The 19,280-nt window shown below is 35.6% G+C and overlaps 1 protein-coding gene across 2 annotated transcripts in view; it reads left to right on the forward strand.

Moving 5' to 3' along the window:
• LOC138708125 (xanthine dehydrogenase-like) overlaps positions 1-19,280 on the forward strand; it is a 171,890-nt gene that overhangs the window by 49,664 nt on the left and 102,946 nt on the right. For both annotated transcript variants that reach the window (XM_069838340.1, XM_069838339.1), the window contains exons 2-3: positions 16,862-16,908; positions 17,972-18,141. In XM_069838340.1, coding sequence (XP_069694441.1) covers positions 16,862-16,908; positions 17,972-18,141 — 217 coding nt within the window. The remainder of the gene's footprint in view (positions 1-16,861; positions 16,909-17,971; positions 18,142-19,280) is intronic.

Below are 19,280 nucleotides of genomic sequence, written 5' to 3' on the forward strand. Positions count from 1 at the left end.
TGCTAGTATGTATACAACAGACACACAGATAGCCATTCCTACAAGCAGTGGTGTGCTTTTTAGCTACTTACAAATGGTTCTTAAGGAACACGGTGGTTCAATGCCGTGTCTAATAGTCTTCGTGTTCAGAGTCCCTAGATCTCTTCATAGCCAATTTAGACCTAATCTGTTTATTTATAATTCCAGCTCTTTGAACCAATTCGATTCCCAATTAGCGGCTTGCATACAAAAGACACATTTTTCATAATCGCTGAATAATTCTTTGACAAAATATTACCTAAATATTTTATTTTTGTCTCTAGAATAATTTCCAGACTCGTATCGATCCCCATCTCTAACGCTTCCAGGTTAGAAACATTCTTCGGTACTTCCAAAAGATTTTGCACACATCAAGATATATGCATCGTATGCGAAACTAAGAGGAAGGCGGAAAAGAGGGAAAATCAGAGAATGCTAGGTTTGCAGTGAAGGACTGCCATTGGGCAGAAAACTATGAATGAATGATTGAATGAATGGTCGCAGTACAGAGCATTTTTCTCATTCTTTGAACTCATTGCCAAATTCTCCGAAAATAAATATTATAATTTATTGAAGAATTATTTTTAACATGGGAGGGATGATAGTAGGACGAAGAAAATTAAAGTGCATAAAATTTGCTGCTGATATGGCGCTGCTGACAGAAAAGGATATGATTCTAAGAGATATGCTACTGGAGCTAAATGACAGCTGTGAGCATTTTGGAATGAGGATAAATGCAAACCAGATCGGAAGAAAAGTAAAGTAAAAGTGCGAATTTGAAATGGGCCGTAGAACAAGTGGACAGCTTCAAATACTTGTGGTGTATTATTAGTAAGATGAGCTGCTGCAATATAGTCAAAAGAAGGATAATAATGGCAAAGGAAGTTAAAAAAAATTAGAAAAAAGATGATCTGCGGATCTTTTGAAAAATAACTACGGAAGAGACTGGTGAAGTGCTTTGTGTTGAGTGTGGCATTGTATGGGACACAAACATGGACATTACGAAGAAGTGAAGAGAAATGACTGCAATAATTTGAAATTTATTTATTTATTTATTTATTCATTTATTCATTTATTCATTTATTCATTTATTCATTTATTCATTTATTCATTTATTTATTTATTTATTTATTTATTTATTTATTTATTTATTTATTTATTTATTTATTTATTTATTTATTTATTTATTTATTTATTTATTTATTTATTTATTTATTTATTTATTTATTTATTTATTTATTTATTTATTTATTTTTTCATTTTTTCATTTATTCATTTATTCATTTATTCATTCATTCATTTATTCATTTATTCATTCATTCATTCATTCATTTTTTCATTTATTCATTTATTCATTCATTCATTTATTTATTCATTTATTCATTTATTCATTCATTCATTCATTCATTCATTTATTCATTCATTCATTCATTTATTCATTTATTCTGGTGTAGTTAAGGCCATCAGGCCTTCTCTTCCACAACACCAGGAATACAAATACAATAATAGAAATAAATAGAAAAAATACACTATATACAAAATAAAGCTACACAAAAAATAGAGAGAGAGAGAGAGAGAGAGAGAGAGAAACACTATACGAGTAAACAAAGTAAAACCACACAAAAATATACACAGGTTGCAGTCACACAAACTTTAAATGAGTGAAATGTGACATGTGGATATTGAGAAGAATGTAGCGTGTGAATTGGATAGATAAAACAAAAAATGAAGCTGTGGTAGAAAGAGTGAGTGGAGACAGAATAATGCTGAAACGCGCCAGAAAGTGAACAAGAAACTGTCTAGGTCACAGGCCAAGAAATTGTCTAATCAAGGATATACTGGAAGGAATGGTGAACGGGAAGAATGTCTGGGGCAGGAGAAGGTATCAGTCGATACACAATATCAAGAATGGATCGCATTTGGAGACTAAGCAGAAGACGAAAAAGAGAAAAAATTGAAGCGTTCAGGATTTCAATGTATAGGCTATACGCTTTTGTGAGAAATTTTGTTATTCTCTAAATTCATTTCGCGATGTATGTAATGAAGAGGGAAGGGAACTGACCACACAACCTCAATATCCCCTGGCTTAGTTGCCTTATGAATGATGACTTATTGGTGTCACGAGGTCCAAAGCAGTCTTCGAACAGTTGATAAAACCACTACAAATTTATTTCCATATTCTGCGAGAATAAATAATATGATAATCTTTGATTCCTAAGATCATGCCATTGTAAGGCTCCTTCTGTTATTTGCCATAGTTTCTTCTAAATTGTTACACAAACGTTCAATATCTACAAATCATTTCCTCGAGAAAATACATTAAACACAATATTAATAATTTCTTTGAAAATATAATACATAACAACGATTCAGTTTAAGAATGTAAGTCTCCGGTTTCTCCTCACATAAAGAGTGGAATAATATGGATTGCATGTCTGCAAAAAATGCACGTTTGATTTAGACTAGAGAATTAAATGATACGTAAAGAAATGGGTTTTAAATCGAGAATTCTGTCAGACAAAAGTTTCAGGACTTGAAACGGTCGATATGAATTATTTGTAACTGAGTAAAGAAAAGTTAGAAGTTTATGTAAGTGTCGCTATCCCGGATCCCTCTAAGTTAAGTTGAAGTACTAGCAGACAGTAATCACAAAGTAACAGGCAAGAGTTCCGACTTTTTCTGGCAAACGTGGCAAGGAGTCAAATTGTGCACATGAATAACAAACGAACGTCATATTTTAGGAAATAAAGCAAAATGTGGGAAACACGCTGCAAATTACGGTTAGTCACGATTCAATCGCGCCACCTGGATCAGTTTTTTTGGTTAATTATTTAACGGCGCTGTATCAATTAGTAGGTTATTTAGCGTCGATGAAATTAGTGACAGCGAGATGGCATTTGGCGGTGTTATGACCAAAGCTCGGAACTTGGGGACTTGTGTGTCGTGCGCATGATTAAGTTACAGGTACAACATACACAAAGCTCACGCTGCAAGTGCTCAGGGACAGTCGTGTGTACTAAGAAAGTGGTCACATCGAATGGCATGAAGACGGAGGAAGAAACTGTGTCATTTCGAAGCCAATGACATTCAGAGAATTATAGGTAAACGGTCTGTTTGAGGAATGGGTATTATAGAAATTTGAAAATACATTTTTTAAATTTTAGGTACAGAATTTCGTGGAGGAGTTCGGAGGAGATACATTACTTTCTTCGAATGGAGAGTTTATATTTTGTAAGTTGTGCCACACACAAATTCTCCTATAAACGGGCATCCATAGAAAGATATTGAAGTCCCTTAAATTGGTGGAAAATTTACCCATAACCATGGATCAAGACGTAGAGGGATCTACCCTAGTAGTGACAAACAAGTTGAAAACTATTTTCGAGAAAAATTTAGGATATACTTATCTTTCTCAGATACGAGATCAGCTAGGAACTGCTGAAAATCGAACAGAAAACCGTGACAGTGAAAACATTCAGTATTTTATGTTCACTCCTGTTAAATTTTAGGTACAGAATTTCGTGGAGGAGTTCGGAGGAGATACATTACTTTCTTCGAATGGAGAGTTTATATTTTGTAAGTTGTGCCACACACAAATTCTCCTATAAACGGGCATCCATAGAAAGATATTGAAGTCCCTTAAATTGGTGGAAAATTTACCCATAACCATGGATCAAGACGTAGAGGGATCTACCCTAGTAGTGACAAACAAATTGAAAACTATTTTCGAGAAAAATTTAGGATATACTTATCTTTCTCAGATACGAGATCAGCTAGGAACTGCTGAAAATCGAACAGAAAACCGTGACAGTGAAAACATTCAGTATTTTATGTTCACTCCTGTTAAATTTTAGGTACAGAATTTCGTGGAGGAGTTCGGAGGAGATACATTACTTTCTTCGAATGGAGAGTTTATATTTTGTAAGTTGTGCCACACACAAATTCTCCTATAAACGGGCATCCATAGAAAGATATTGAAGTCCCTTAAATTGGTGGAAAATTTACCCATAACCATGGATCAAGACGTAGAGGGATCTACCCTAGTAGTGACAAACAAATTGAAAACTATTTTCGAGAAAAATTTAGGATATACTTATCTTTCTCATATACGAGATCAGCTAGGAACTGCTGAAAATCGAACAGAAAACCGTGACAGTGAAAACATTCAGTATTTTATGTTCACTCCTGTCACTTCATGAGACGTGGAAATAAGTTTTTCTCGTTTCAAATCATGTTTAACTAACAGGCAAAGAAGTTATGGGTTCAAAAATCTTCTAATGTACGTACTCATATACTGTAGTAAAATGTACAGAGCAGAACAGTTAATTTTTATATATTTCTCGTGTTTAATTTTATTGCAGGCCCTATATGCTATAAAATTACGTGTTTCAGTCTGTTATAATACTATCAATATGTTGTTCCAACCAGAAACTACCTTTATAGCAGACCTGCCAGTACCTCCGTGCTGGAAGCGGGAGTTTGTTGACAATGAAGTCCGGTCGCAAAGACACGTTTAAAGACACAAGTCTCCAAGTTCCGAGCTTTGGTTATGACTGTCCAATTGCGCAAAAGAATCCTAATAATGAGAGTCACCGTATTTGTTCTTCGCCACCAAATCTAATTGTGCAAATCATTTCCCCTTTCCTGTTTTTCTGTATCACCCATTCCTCTACGTTCCTGTTTCCATCCACCTCCTTATGTGTAGCACGGCCTACAGAAGAAATAAGTACTGTACCGAAATAAGTTCAAACAACTCATATATCGCCCATTGTAGCATTGGCTCTTCCCGACCGTTAGGTAAGTTTTGTCTGGGTTTTTAAGGAGTCCATTTTAGGTTATTGGAGTAGGTGAAATACATTTTTTTATGTTTCTTATCCAAACTGTGAAAGGGGTCGCAAAAAGTCCCTGATTATTAAAAAAGTATGCTTACAGTTAATTTTAAATAACTTAACTTTTTCCTCGGTGGTGAAGATGGAATAATTTTTAATCCCCTAATCAATTGATGCCCATAGGAGCAAGCGCGCGCTTTAGAGATCAGGAGAGCCTGAGCGCTTTCAGCGGAAAGGAAAGAGACAGACGAAAGAGGTAGTATATGCCGCTTGGTCGAGCTATATTCAGGGATGGCCAGCACTAATTCAATGGATAAAGGGAAGAGAACTCATTAAAACTGTATCCATGATAATTTTTAGATTTGTCTGAGAAGTATAAGTGCATTATAAGAAAGTAAGTTTTAATTTTATTGCTCATTTTTCATAAGTTTGGTTTCTTTTTTTATTCAAAAGGAATATTTTCCCTACTTTATTTTACAGAAAAGTGAAATTTTCAGATATAGGCCTATTTCTTTAGTAGCCTTGAAGGTACTGAAAGAATGTTTTCGTAAATCTAATACACTGTAAATACGTATTACTGAAGATAGTGTATTGAAAATTTCGAAAATATTCGCATGGAAAGTGTTTGTAAGGAAATGAATTAACAAAGCAACTATTGTTACGTCATAAACAGAAGATATGTGCTCATGTGTTGCAAAAATGTCAGCTCTTTAGCTTGAGCAGGTTTCGAGAAAATAATTTAATATTCTGATGATAGGAATTTGCGCACCAGTATCACCTTAAAAGCATAATGCGATAAGAGTTTTGTTATGGAATATTAGTTGCACTTAAAACATATACAGCACCTAGGTAACTTTGTTTTGCACTGTAATATTGTTTTGATTAGTTTATTGATTACTTTTATAAGGCAAAAGATACCATCAAGATCAATTCCAACTAATCATGTCATACACAATCTCTTCTTTTTTTTTGGGGGGAGGATATCACTTTCTTTGTGAATGAAGTATTTCATCCATTTAGTACAGTATACTTGTACTACTATGGAATTTAAGTGAATATTCCTTCTTAACTCTTTATTATGTTATTAAGATTTAAATCAAAACTGCAATATTAAGAAATTGGTGTTAGTACTTTTGTTTTACAGACAATACAGATAATATCAAACAGAAAGAAGCCATATAAAAATAACGACATAAAATTTCACGTTCCGTTTGAAGTTTGTGCACTATTGTATTCTTAATCCAACGGGTTGCTTATTCATATACACAACCCTTCCTCTTTCCATACTTAGCGCTTGATGCCCGCGCTCGACGTCAAGGTCAGAAAAATGCGCTTGCTTTGACATCACTGTCCTATAGTAATAAATGTGATTTCACTTGTTTTAGCATAACTTAACAAAACACAAAATATAAAAATATGTCAACACCAGAAGCACCAGAATAAGATAGACTGCACAGACACCTCTGAAAAGTTCACAGCTCGTACTCGCGCATGCAATATCACAGTCTTCTATCAGGGAACATGTCAGAAAATTTCACGAGTTTCAACAATGTGACTTTTTCGCAGTTCATTTACCTCAAGATAAAGTTCAGTTACTTCATACTGGCATGTCATATCTGCGATCAGTGGAAATTCCAAAATGTAGGGTAAAGGTGCCTAATTCCGTCATACCCCTAATCCCGTGATAAAATTTCAATTGACAGCCATGGAGTTGTGGTCTCTGACTTTTAAGTTTTTGAAATACTTAACAGATACCAAAAGATGTATTATTTTCAATTCTATTAACTACCCGCCTTTTGAATAGAGGCAGTCGACTGCAGAAGCTTTTGTTCAATGAAAGGTGGTTGACCAGTAAGTTTTTCTTTCTCTTGTGACCGCTCCTGAAGAAACATTTTATATTTGAGATAAGGATTAATATAGCATTATAAAAATGATATATTACTGTAGATTAAAGTGAGCTGATTCAATGTGCATTTTTATTTAAATATTATGAGACAATAACAATGCTACAGGAGCTTTCATCACGATACTTAAAGATTTACGTATAAAATGTTATTGAAACAAAATTAAAACTTCTGGGGACGAAATTAATTTCCGGGACAAAAACGGAGGCATTTGCTCCCCGTGGACTGTCCCCGGGAATCGGGGACGTCTGGTCAGCCCAAGTGCAGTAGCTGTTTCTGGAGTGTTTTTTTTTTTTTTTTTTTTTAAGAAATTTGACCGTTTCCTTTTAATGATAATGATTCAGGTTTCTATAAAGGGTTTTTTTTTTCCTCCGAGAAATCGATGTTCTTCTGAAGATATAAGACAGCATTTTCATAAAATTTACAAAGGCACACTTTCTGATTATTTTATAACATAAGTCACCTTTGCTTCTGCTTATTTGTACATGTGCTCCATAAAGAATAATATCCAAATATTAAAGTAAATTACAAGTTACGAAACGTTGAACATTACTTCAGTGAATTAAATTATAAAAGTCCCAAAAACCGGGACAATTATCATTTCGACTGATATTATGAAGAGACATGAGACAAAGTTGAAATCAAGCCTGCCCCGCGAAAATCGGGTGGCAATCCTTCTTGCGTGCATTGAAATAGAGTAAATCTCTCAATTTACTAAAATAGCTGCTTTGCACTGACTATGTACTTTCCTTTATATGAACACAAGTACTTAATTTATAACAATATTGATATTTCGAATTCTCCGATCAATAATTCACATATGAAGAGTCCACTGAAGAATGATGGATGTCACTTTCTTGTCGAAAATGAACAAAGACTGTCAATGCATAGCTTAAGACATATAGAATGTACATACAGAGTTATATGGCATTAACACTGATAGTCATTGTCCAGTAATGATCGGAAAATCACAGTTAAGCTTTGAGCGCTAAGCATTTCAAACTTTCAATTGCTTCTCCTGCAAAATGTATTCCAAATGACATCCATCATTCTTGCAGTGGACTCTTCATATGACTTTCAACCGAGATTACATGACCTATACACCGATTCATTATCCTTGTGTGGACAAACCCACTTCCTCAGTGACATACATGCACAATGCACATCATTTTCTTGAAATGACTTCAAAACCTTGATAGCCCTGAGCGCTTCAGACAGCTAGGAAAACGTGACACAATTTTTTAAGCTTTATTTGGATCAGTGGAGATATAATATGATTCCAAGAATTATATGAATACACACTGTTCTTTCGATCTCCTAGGAGCTAGCAACTTCCTAATGGATATACAGTGAGTAACAAAAATATTCGGACATCCGTCAACTAACAATTCAATGACTTATATTTATATAAAATATATAAAAATAAGCTTTTCTTAATTTTTCCCTAAAATTATCCCATTTCATACAAGCATTTTCAACACAACAATTCCAATTAACTTAATTTCCTTCTAATTATTAAAACAAAAAGGAAAACATTTGACTTCTAATACTAACAAAAATATTCGAACACTTTTTGAAAACAAAGAATACTATTCCAGCTCATTATTAGTACCTTGTAGGACCACCCTTCTGTCTAATAATCTCTTTCAGACGGCGTGGCATGCTGTGTACTAATTTTTTTATTATGTCTATAGGAATTTTCACCCATTGTTCTTGAAATCCTGCTCTCAGCTCTTCTTTAGAAGAAATAAGCCTTGATCGAACCCTTCTGTCAAGTTCTTCCCATAAATGTTCAATAGGGTTCAAATCCGGCGATTGTGGAGGAGGATGAAGCAGTTTAGGGCATTTGTAGAGCAGATATTCTTGTACAATATAGGAGTTATGCTTGGTATCGTTGTTCTGGTAAAACATAAATTCCTTTTCAATCCCAAGCTTTTCTGCACTTTTTACTAAATTGTGTTGCAGGAGGTGTAGGTAGTCTTCCTTCTTCATGATATCCTCGATGAACACCAATTCACCAACCCCAGAAGCTGACAAGCACCCCCATATCATCACATTTCCTCTACCGTGTTTAACAGTAGGTCTCAAATTCTTGGTTTTCATTTCCTCCTTAGGCTTCCTCCAGACCAGTTGTCTACCATCGCTGCCAAAAACATTGAATTTGATCTCATCAGAAAAAAAGAGCCTTTTCCCACCAATCTTCGCCTTTATTTTCATATTCCTTAGCAAACTGAAGTCGTTTACGACTGTTCCTTTCAAAAACACAAGGTTTTTTTCGTGCTATTTTTCCGTTGTAGCCCCGTTCATGTATTGCCCTTCTAATTGTTTGGGCATGCACTTTTTTACCCGTAGCCGATTCAATTTCAGAAGCTAACTTCGGGGCACTTATACGAGGATTCTTTTTAATCTGTCTGATAATAAGATATTCTTCTCTGTCTGTGAGGACTTTTCGGCGACCTGTTTGCTTTCTCAGCTCTATTCTGTCCTCGTTTTTATAGCTGAGAATTATGTCAGACACTGTACTTCTCTTCATCTGCAATGTTTCGAATGGTTTTCCCTTTTTCGTGATGGAATATCACTAACTGCCTCTGATTAAGTGTTGTTTGCTTACCTTTACGCCCCATTTTGTGTTCTGTCTTGCTCAACAACAGCACAAGTAAGACTAAGTAGGCTCGCATGTTATTGAAACTCGGTACCTCTACCTACTGTGTAATGTAAGTGATCAACAGGGATGTACAGAATAGGAGCAACAGGACTGTCCGAATATTTTTGTTACGCAGTAAATTGTATATTTGTTTATTTTTATATAAATATATTAACATACCATTTCATTAGCAAGCTCTTTTTATGCCCATGTTATGCAAATTGGTTTATTTGACGTAACCGTAAGCGTAATTTCTGCGTTTTTGCAAACATGTTTAGTAACATACACATACACATTTGGAATATTAAAAGTCCGAATATTTCTGTTATTCACTGTACATGTGCGAATTCAACACTTGTTTTAAGGGTATACGCTACTGGGTTTTTATTAAATTTTGGTCATTTTTAAATCATTTTGCCAAAAAAAAATCAGTTTCTTGAGGAATACTGTAGTGAATATTTTCATCGCAACATTTTTAGGCCTGTTCTAGGTTAGGAATTAAGTTTATCCCATGTATGTGGTTACTATAATATTCAGATTGCTAAAGTAGGATAGTAAGCCACAATGCAAGATAGGTAATGAGCAGAGCTGGGAACTTCGTACCGATCTCGTTATTCAGGGTGCGAGCAGCCAGGAAATGGGCATACAAAACGGGCGACCTGCACGACCATCGACCGCCTTGGAGTGCATCATATTCATGTTGAAAACCCTTATTGCATGCAACAGGGTCACATCGGCGGTATGGAAGACGTTTGAGTAACAACACATTGTTCTACTGCAAATGTGAGCGAGATTCATTCCCTGTATAAACTCAGTAAGTTTCCTCGCACTGTGTGTGTGCGTTCGTGCGTGCATGCATGTTCAGTCCCCCCCCCCCTCTTTGGTTTTACTTAGAGTAAATGTTTCGAGATATTTACGAAATGTATTATTTTATTATTAACCTATTGTTTTGCATCATTTCTGTAAATGTTACACCCTGTGTTATATTTTATATGTGTAAATGATGTAAATATGTAAAGAGCAATTGTATCAATGTCAATCTATATGTATGTAATAATTTTTATGCTCGACCATGCCGAAATGTAGTAATTATACACCTGGTAGCAGTCCTTTAATGCATGTCATTAAAGTATACCTATTCATTAAAGTTCAGGTTTTCGATTATTCTCGGATATGCAATCGAAAGACAACTAGCAAAACGTCACGCAGGCTGGAAATCCAATACTGTAGCAGAAGGTTATGTTCTGTTACTATAATAATTAGCGTTAATTGTAAATAATATTCAAATAAATTCAATTTATCATCTCGTTTTTCAATGTCGAATTCAATTTCAAGGTTATATCAAGTTTAACGTTTATCTTACTCTCGAATTTATATCAAGGTGAATGACATTTGTTTCTAGGAAAAAATCAATACTTTTGCGTCTGCGCAAATCTCACAATTTACGAGATTGCACAAGGTCAGTTCGCTCCCCAGTCACATAAGAATTACATGAATACTTATGAATAATTTCAAGTTAGAAGTATGGTCGAGCATAAAAAGTCGTATGAAACTTGCTTATAATGGTAATTAAGACGCTTGTATGAAAATTATGAAACTCGCTTGCGCTCGTTTCATAAACATCCTCGCGTCTTAATTACTATCATTATAGGCTCGTTGCATAATGTACTAGTATAGTTGTATAGTACATAAACATAATTATGTAACTAGCTGTGCATTTACGAATGCCCCATAGGATTTTCTTTTCCGGAAACGTGAATATATTCACAATAATTAATTGTGAATGCTCACATTTAAATACATTTATTTTAACAATATTTTCGTTCTCGTTCTCGTTTCCGTTCCCCGTTTATTGTGAACCAGCCTCTAATTTCAAAACAATCTCTTTACTTGCTTCACGTAAAATTCCTGTGTTTTTCCTAATAGTTTGTGGATTTTCTCCTCGTGCATAATTATGTATGTACTAAAAATTCTCGTAATTTTTCATTCAGCTGTTTGTTTAGAGGGATGTTGGCAGATACAAATACCTCACACATATCTGAATAAAACTCCATTAGTGTGACGTTCGGTCTCTGAATCTTCATTCTGTTGCCCTCTTTCGAGACTCTCTTGTGTTCTATGTTTACGTGCCGTGTAGCACTGCACTACATTCGTTTGCATGAAACTGAAGTTCCGTAAAGTTTACACATATCATTATCCCTACTAATAAACTCCAGATGCTCACCATATCTCGGCAAACCTTAACGTCTTTGCTTGAGAGACTGCCTGTTTAGAAACATACTTTGTAATTGAATCATACTCGAACCTTGTTTGTATTGAAGGCTTTTGCCGTGTTTGTACTAACAGAGATGGTTTGTTTATCCCATCTGTAAACACTGATAGGTAACGTGCACAGTGTGTCTCGGGAATTGAACTAGATGTTGAGCAGGTATCGAAGTGTTATGACCATTTCTGACACCAATTTTTGTTGTACCATATCTGACACCAGTATTTATTACACCATATCTGACACCAAAATTTACTGTTGAGCTCTATCATATCTGACACCAGTATTCTGTCGTGCCACTTGCCACGACAAGGGCGAATGGCTTATCTTTGAGATAATCTCTATCAAGTAGAGATGGGTAAAAAATAACACAACAGTTATTTTGGAACTGTTCCGGTCTCGGAACTGTTGCAAAAATGAACAGTAGGTCGGAACCTCCTGTTCCGAAATAACAGTGTTCCGACTCCGAGCTGCTCACTTGCCCAGCTGTTGCGGGCTCGCAGTACCGCGTTGCACAAGGTATGTTCCGACTCACTCGGAACTGTTGCAAAAATGAACAGTAGGTCAGAACCTCCTGTTCCGAAGTAACAGTGTTCCGACTCCGAGCTGCTCACTTGCCCAGCTGTTGCGGGCTCGCAGTACCGCGTTGCACAAGGTATGTTCCGACTCCGAGATAACAGTCGGAACGTCGGAGCTTGTTCCGATGAACCAACGACAGCTGCAGTTACACTGTTCTCGTTGTTCTTTATGTTGTACTTGGAACTTCGTTGGATGAAGTTGGTACTTGAAACTCTCACGTGGTTGGAGAGGGCCGCATGGAAATTGAAATCCTTGCGGTGGCGCGAACTTTAATATCAACATTTGTAAGACTGGCCAATCATCTGTAATGTTATAGTAAGTATTTAATAATCTGTAATATTCATTCCCGCTTTATGGTTTATTTCACCATTAGTTGACTAATTCTGTTTTATAAACATTCTACAAAGTCATAAAGTACGCATACTATTATTAATTCATTGATCAGCTGATTCTATACATGTAAGGTTAAAGTCGTAAATGGTAATGAGTGGTTTAGTTACAATGTCTGTATGTCGTTTGTTGAGGTTAAGTCTGACAAGCACAAGTTTTTGTGCTATCTTCTCTGTTATCAAAGAACGACAAAAATGTTGTAGCATTATTTGTTGGAAACTACCCATATAAGTACTGATTTGGAGAGCGAGGTTTAATGCGAAGTTTAAATTACACTTTTGTAAAGATGCGATTCCAACATTTTACTAACCCACTGCGGGGTTTCCAGGTTTGAGTACTGCCAATATATATCTTTTTTATTTATGAAATTGTAATATTTATTATTATTATTATTATTATTATTATTATTATTATTATTATTATAACTGTGCATTAAGAAAAGTAAAAATAAAAGTTAATGATTTGTTTTTTTTTTATTATGTAATAGAGAGAACAGAAATTACATACCATATGTTTTAAATGTTATGTTATTTTTTTTTAGTTGGCTACCATGTCTTTATAACTTTATGTACGAAAACAAAGTGTTGTATTCTGTCCTTGTAGTCAACAGCTGTGTAATTACTAACATTAAGCTTTTGAGTTCTGTCCGCATGCACAGCAATTTTTGCAAAATCGATTCGAATGTGCTTTGCAGTGCCATCTATAGATAAGAATGTGTACTATGTCATGCCTATGAGTGCTCCAGTGTGAGCTGCATGGTGAAGAGGGAGGGTACTGTACCGTTCGTTTGAACGACTCAACGACTCCGACTCATCACCACTGGTGACTGTTATTTCGGAACTGTTATTTGGAACATAGTATTTTTTCGGAACCGGAACCGTCGGAACTGTTCCGGGAAAAGAACAATTTCGCCCATCACTACTATCAAGATGACACAAACGAATCAGACACTGCGTTATACTTCCTAACTCTCTGATATGATTAACAAACTGTACTTGCTTATGGATAAGAGGGATTCCTACTTAGAATGTGATATCAGGCTTTCGAAATAATCACAAGTGTAGAAATTCATTATTACTAAGTATATTAACAAGATATCAATTTACTACGGATAGAATATTGAATATTGAAATTGAACGATGTAGAAAGTATGAAAATTTCTGTTAATTTTAAAGTACCAAAATGAACTAGTTAAATGTAAAGTCTAAAGATTGAACTGATGATTTTACTTACAGTAGACAGTAGGGCGAACTCTGGTGCTGTTCAAAGATGATACCATTTTCTTCCTGGACGTCGGGAAGTTACGACCGTTGCTGCATGTCCGCTGTCTTGACCAATAACTAATGACCGCGTTTTGGACGTTTCATGTCCATTTATAAGTTCTGGAACCGCGTCCTTTGTGACGTAACAGAGTGACGCTATTTTACCCGCGAATCTTCTAAAAAGACGGTATTGCATTCACTAAACAACACGCTTCTGATTCTTAACCATTATTTCAGATCGGCGTTTCCGGTCGCCACTTGGAACAATACAGATTTAAGGAACTCTCACGACTGAATCTCTGTTTTTGGTTTACCGGTAACCAATAGAAATCCCGAGTTCTGAATGATTCGCCAATTAAAATGTCTCGCGAGAGACGCTGCATAATACAGGGACATCACTTTATTTTTACCAACATTTTTAACATTAACCTGGCTATACTCGGAAACACTGTTGCCCCCTTCCATTACAGGAGTTTGATGTTGCTAGTGCAATATGTAAACAAATCATTTTACTAGCTATAGGAGGAGAGAAAAGTAGTGTATCCATTTATGTTGTAGGGAAATACGATATTACGATTTTCAATTTGATTATCACTTTTATGCAATTTATCAAAATACAGTGGAGTAGTAACATTTTTTTTTTCAAAAACTCAACTTTTCAGGCGGCTATGTTCGTTATGTAATGTCTACTTTATTTAGCATATTAATTATTGGTGTTAACATACAATATAGAGAGTGCATTTAAATTGAGGGCTCATAAGTAAAGGGCTGTAAGTGCACTTAAGTTACTTTTGAGAAAACGGGGTTTAAATATTTAAGCTTTCGTAAAATCGGTGAAATTTTTATTTAAATTTTAATGTGTGATGAGATTAAAATATCCCTTTGCCACTAAAATGTTAGATACTTCAGCTTACACTGGATGCACTTAACTCATGTTGTTACAAATGTAACTAGCATTCCTTTGCTTCCAGCCACCTCAATTTAAAATAAGCTAATCTGAATTTTTAAACAAGTTGCTGAAAATGGTTGCCGTTCATTACAATGCAGGCTTCAATTCAGTACGCATATTATTAAAAACATTTTGAAGCATATTCTCTGAAATTGAATGTATCGTTTCTTGAATATAATTTTTAGTACGATATTATTAATATAAGTTCTTTCTTCTATAGAAAACGCAACCACACTATACACTGCAGTGTTTACTTCACTGCTTGAAGACTTTGAATGCAACAGCGGCCGTAAGTTTGTGTGTCTGACGAGAGCAAGGACATTAGTGAAGGGATGGGAGTGAAGTACATTCAGAAATGCAGGTACAATAAAAATGCAAGTAAAAATAAAATGATGTCCCTGTATTTGTATCTTTCGTTATATGTCAGCTGTTGCTAAAGACTGCTAAAATGCAAGCGTACGCATTCCTGCCTTGTTCAAGGGCTGGACTTTCAGCTTCTGCTGACGTCGGTAAACTGTACGGTAATCTGTCGAAACAGGAAGCGATCTCTGTCGTATGTTAAAGGCATGTCTTCAAGTGAATATTTTAATAAGTACGATTTCATTACTTTAAAATAAAGTGAAAATATATTGCTTATGGTCATAACAAAGTTATGGTTGCTTATCATATCATAATCCTTGGGCACAACAGAAGCAAGAATCGTACTTGGCGTATTTCCAGGTCGCTGGTATGTTTGTCACTGCGTTGTTCATGAGTAGGGGTCGTATTCTATCCCAGGGCGTACGGAGTTAAGGTTAGTTATTCATAGACTATATTGGCGTGACGTCATATTTGGCGCGTGGCAAGATACTATCAGGGAACTCTTGCATCTTGTTTGTGGTCCAGTTGACGTTCTATTCATGATTGGAAACTAGACCTTGGAGACTGCTGAAAATGCATCCTAGTGATGACTTTCGATATATCTGTTACGTATTGTGTGAGAACTCCAAACTACACCGGAAACCATATTTTATTACTCTGAATCAAGTATCGGTACTTTATTACTAGAGTGTGTGAAGGGGAGAGGATGGTATTTTTTTAACTTTTTTCCTATTTGGTGTAAAATATTAATTTTTTGTATGTAGAGAGCTCATACCTGTGGCAACTCTAACCAAATAAAAATATTTAAAAAAATTATTTGGGGGCCCAAATTTGAAATATATATATATATATATATATATATATACACCCAATGCAGGATTGTACTAAAACCGATATATCTAAATCGTTTTGAAGATAGATTCAAACAGTTTTTTGCAATGTATTTGCAAAGCAATTTCTACAAACTGTCTGTAACAGAATTTTGATATTAGTCCCTACGTTTGTAAAATAAACACTTAAAATTTAATAACAATTTTCTGATTTCCTTTCTTGCAAACAAAAGGACGTATTTTTTAAATGAAATCAATTAACAAAATTCTGTTACAGAGAAAAGTTTCCTAATAGTCTAAAGAATGTATGTTGTAAATTTCATGCATGTATATTTAATAGTTCAGAAATTATATCCATTTTTGTCTGGCAATGTAGCAAAAAAAAATGAAGTTACTGGAAACCGATAAAAGCGGGCGTATGATTTAAAAATCCATAGCGCAGGGAGTTTAAAAATAATGTCTCAACATCCGATAAGGGCACAAATGCCCACAAAATGCTATGCAATGCATTCCACACATATCACAGGGTATTTTAAAGAATTTTTTTTTTAATTTAATTTACCGGAAAGAACAATAAAAGTGGGCGAGTGATTTAAAAATACTTAACGCAGGAAGTTTAAAAATGGCGACTCAACATCCGATAAGGGCACAAATACTCACAAAATGTTATGCTATTCATTCCACACATATCACAGAGTATTTTAAAGAATTTTTTTTTAATTTACTAATTTTTCACCAAAAAATACCATCCTCTTCCCTTAAGTGATTTTTAAGTGTACAGTGACATTATGACAAAGTTCACTAAATAGTAAATTTACTTTTTGTTGCAGTTCCGGAAGTGTCGTTGAATTCACAATCAACGGGAAGAAATACACAGGTAATTTGTTTAAAAATAAATTTTTTAACAGAAAAATATTTTCATCTATATCATTATGATGTTATTGTTATGATAAAGTCCATATCCAGCTGCTACATGACAAACAATTTGCTCTTTGCCAATTAACTGAAACAAAACCGACCACATGGGAATATCACAACGTTTGTTGTGAAGCTGATACTAGATTTATAATCTCTTCGCTGTAAGAAAAATCCTAATATAAACGATAGCACGTGACTGAAGTGAGGCTTCGTTGGCCGCTGTTTGGCCATAGATCCTCAGTACGTGATCCCGCCTATTGTTGTACATTCTGTTTCATGTTAAACATTTCCCGTTACTCGTCAAGTAGGCCTAACCTCACTACTGTGCATTCGTTTGCTTAGGAAACATTTACTTTATAATTACTCTAATTAAAACTCACATAACTTATTATATACATTTAAGACTATTTGTTTTTCTCCGCTTTTGAGAGGGTTTCCACTCTTATGTTTAATGACCACACACACCGAGGATACAGAAGCCATACTTCAGTACCACGTGCTTAAGTGAACAACTACGAGCTCAAGTGACTCCAACTTGTTACAAGAACATACTACCTCATTATTACTGTTTGTATTCATCCGCGTTCATAGTACATAAGAAAATATAAAAGTAGCTTTTATTTTACATAGCGTTTTACATATGACTGAAGTATACGTTTCATTGTATTTAACAACTAGAATTCAATTTTTTATTTTCAAATAATACAAGATGATAGTTTCCAAATACGAACTATATTTTCCTGCGTCGTGTGAGTGTTTCGACTGTGATCCAATCACGGGTATGACAGCCACATGCTTGTGTTTACATTAGGATTTTTCTTGCAGCGAAAACAGTATAGACATTTTGCGTACTCACACTTCAGGCAACTCTCAGGGACGGTCGTTCTGGGCCGTTCTAGGACATTGCGCAGTCCTTAATGGCGAGTTGGTGAGAAGTTCGCTGTGCATCTTCAGATGTTCTCTCCAGCTTCAATTCTGTAAGAAAACGAATCTTAAAATGTTTAATTCTTGACTTTTTTCAGCCGATACGACCATTCCGCCAAATACGTCCCTTAACACTTTCATCAGAGAAATCGCAAATCTGAGAGGAACGAAGTCCATGTGCCATGAAGGTGGTTGTGGAGCTTGCATCGTAACAGTCAGATCGATCCATCCCTTCAAGAAAGAAGAGATCACATACGCTGTTAACTCGGTGCGTATCGGCTGCTTTCCAGAATGTTCGGAAATGCCGTCCAAGAAGGATAGAGCACACAATACTGACAAATTTAAGCATGGGAACCAACACTCTACTATTAATTGTTGTCGAGATATTGTGGATTGTATCTTGCAATCAAACGGGGCATATTGCCGAAACACGTGGCAGTGTTACTACTGCATACTATTAGTCTAAGTCTACTGCGATGTGTGCGATGTGCAGGATATCTTTCTGCGTACAGTCCTGCATCGAGGCACGGGCAATACATTAGGAGAGAGTTGGGTAGTATCGGACATCGGGTAATATCGGACAGCGCGTTTCTTTCATCTACCACTATATGGTAGTACCTGAATGACATGGTTACGTTTCTGTATGCGATATCACAGAAACGTAACCATGTCAATGAGGTACTATCATTGTGTGATAGATGAAAGAAACTCACTGTCTGATATTACCCGATGTCCGATACTACGCTACTCTCCCCTAATACCGTAATATCAAATGGGCAATGTTCTACCTGCACTCTAGACTTAGGCACGTGTGTATTCTTTGTCATATTTTACAGGAGCATCATTTTATTTTTACAAACATTTTTAATATTAATCTGGCTATACCTTTGGATTAACGGTTGAGAACCGAAAACACCATTTGCTAACCCCTTCCACGACTGGAGTTCGATGATACTGGCGTAAAATACAAACAGATCACTTTACTATAGTCGCGACGCTGTTATTCCCGGCGTGACTCCTCCTCTTTGCTTACGTCATAGAAAGTGAAGGCTCTATAATGTCTAGGTAGGTAGTATCGTTCGCCATTTTTTCTTTCGTTGCCGAGCTACCGGACGAGGGATCTATTTGCCACACCGTTAAACATTATCATGTCGTAGCTCCTATGATAATAAATCAAACGCACTGTAATTCAGCTAATAATTGAGCGGCAAATAACGTCCTCGTGTGCTTTCTGCGAACGCCAACGAACGAGCCAAAATGGCGGGCGATTATATTAACTATTTATCGAGCCTTCTTTATTTTCATCAACGAATCACAATACGCACACGTTTAAATGTAGCCGACCTGCAACGTGATTGGCTGCCGGAAATAAGAGCGACGGGACTATAGGCATAGGAGGGAAGAAAA

The sequence above is a fragment of the Periplaneta americana genome, chromosome 10 (genome assembly GCF_040183065.1).
Source record: "Periplaneta americana isolate PAMFEO1 chromosome 10, P.americana_PAMFEO1_priV1, whole genome shotgun sequence".
In the NCBI taxonomy this organism is placed as follows: domain Eukaryota; kingdom Metazoa; phylum Arthropoda; class Insecta; order Blattodea; family Blattidae; genus Periplaneta; species Periplaneta americana.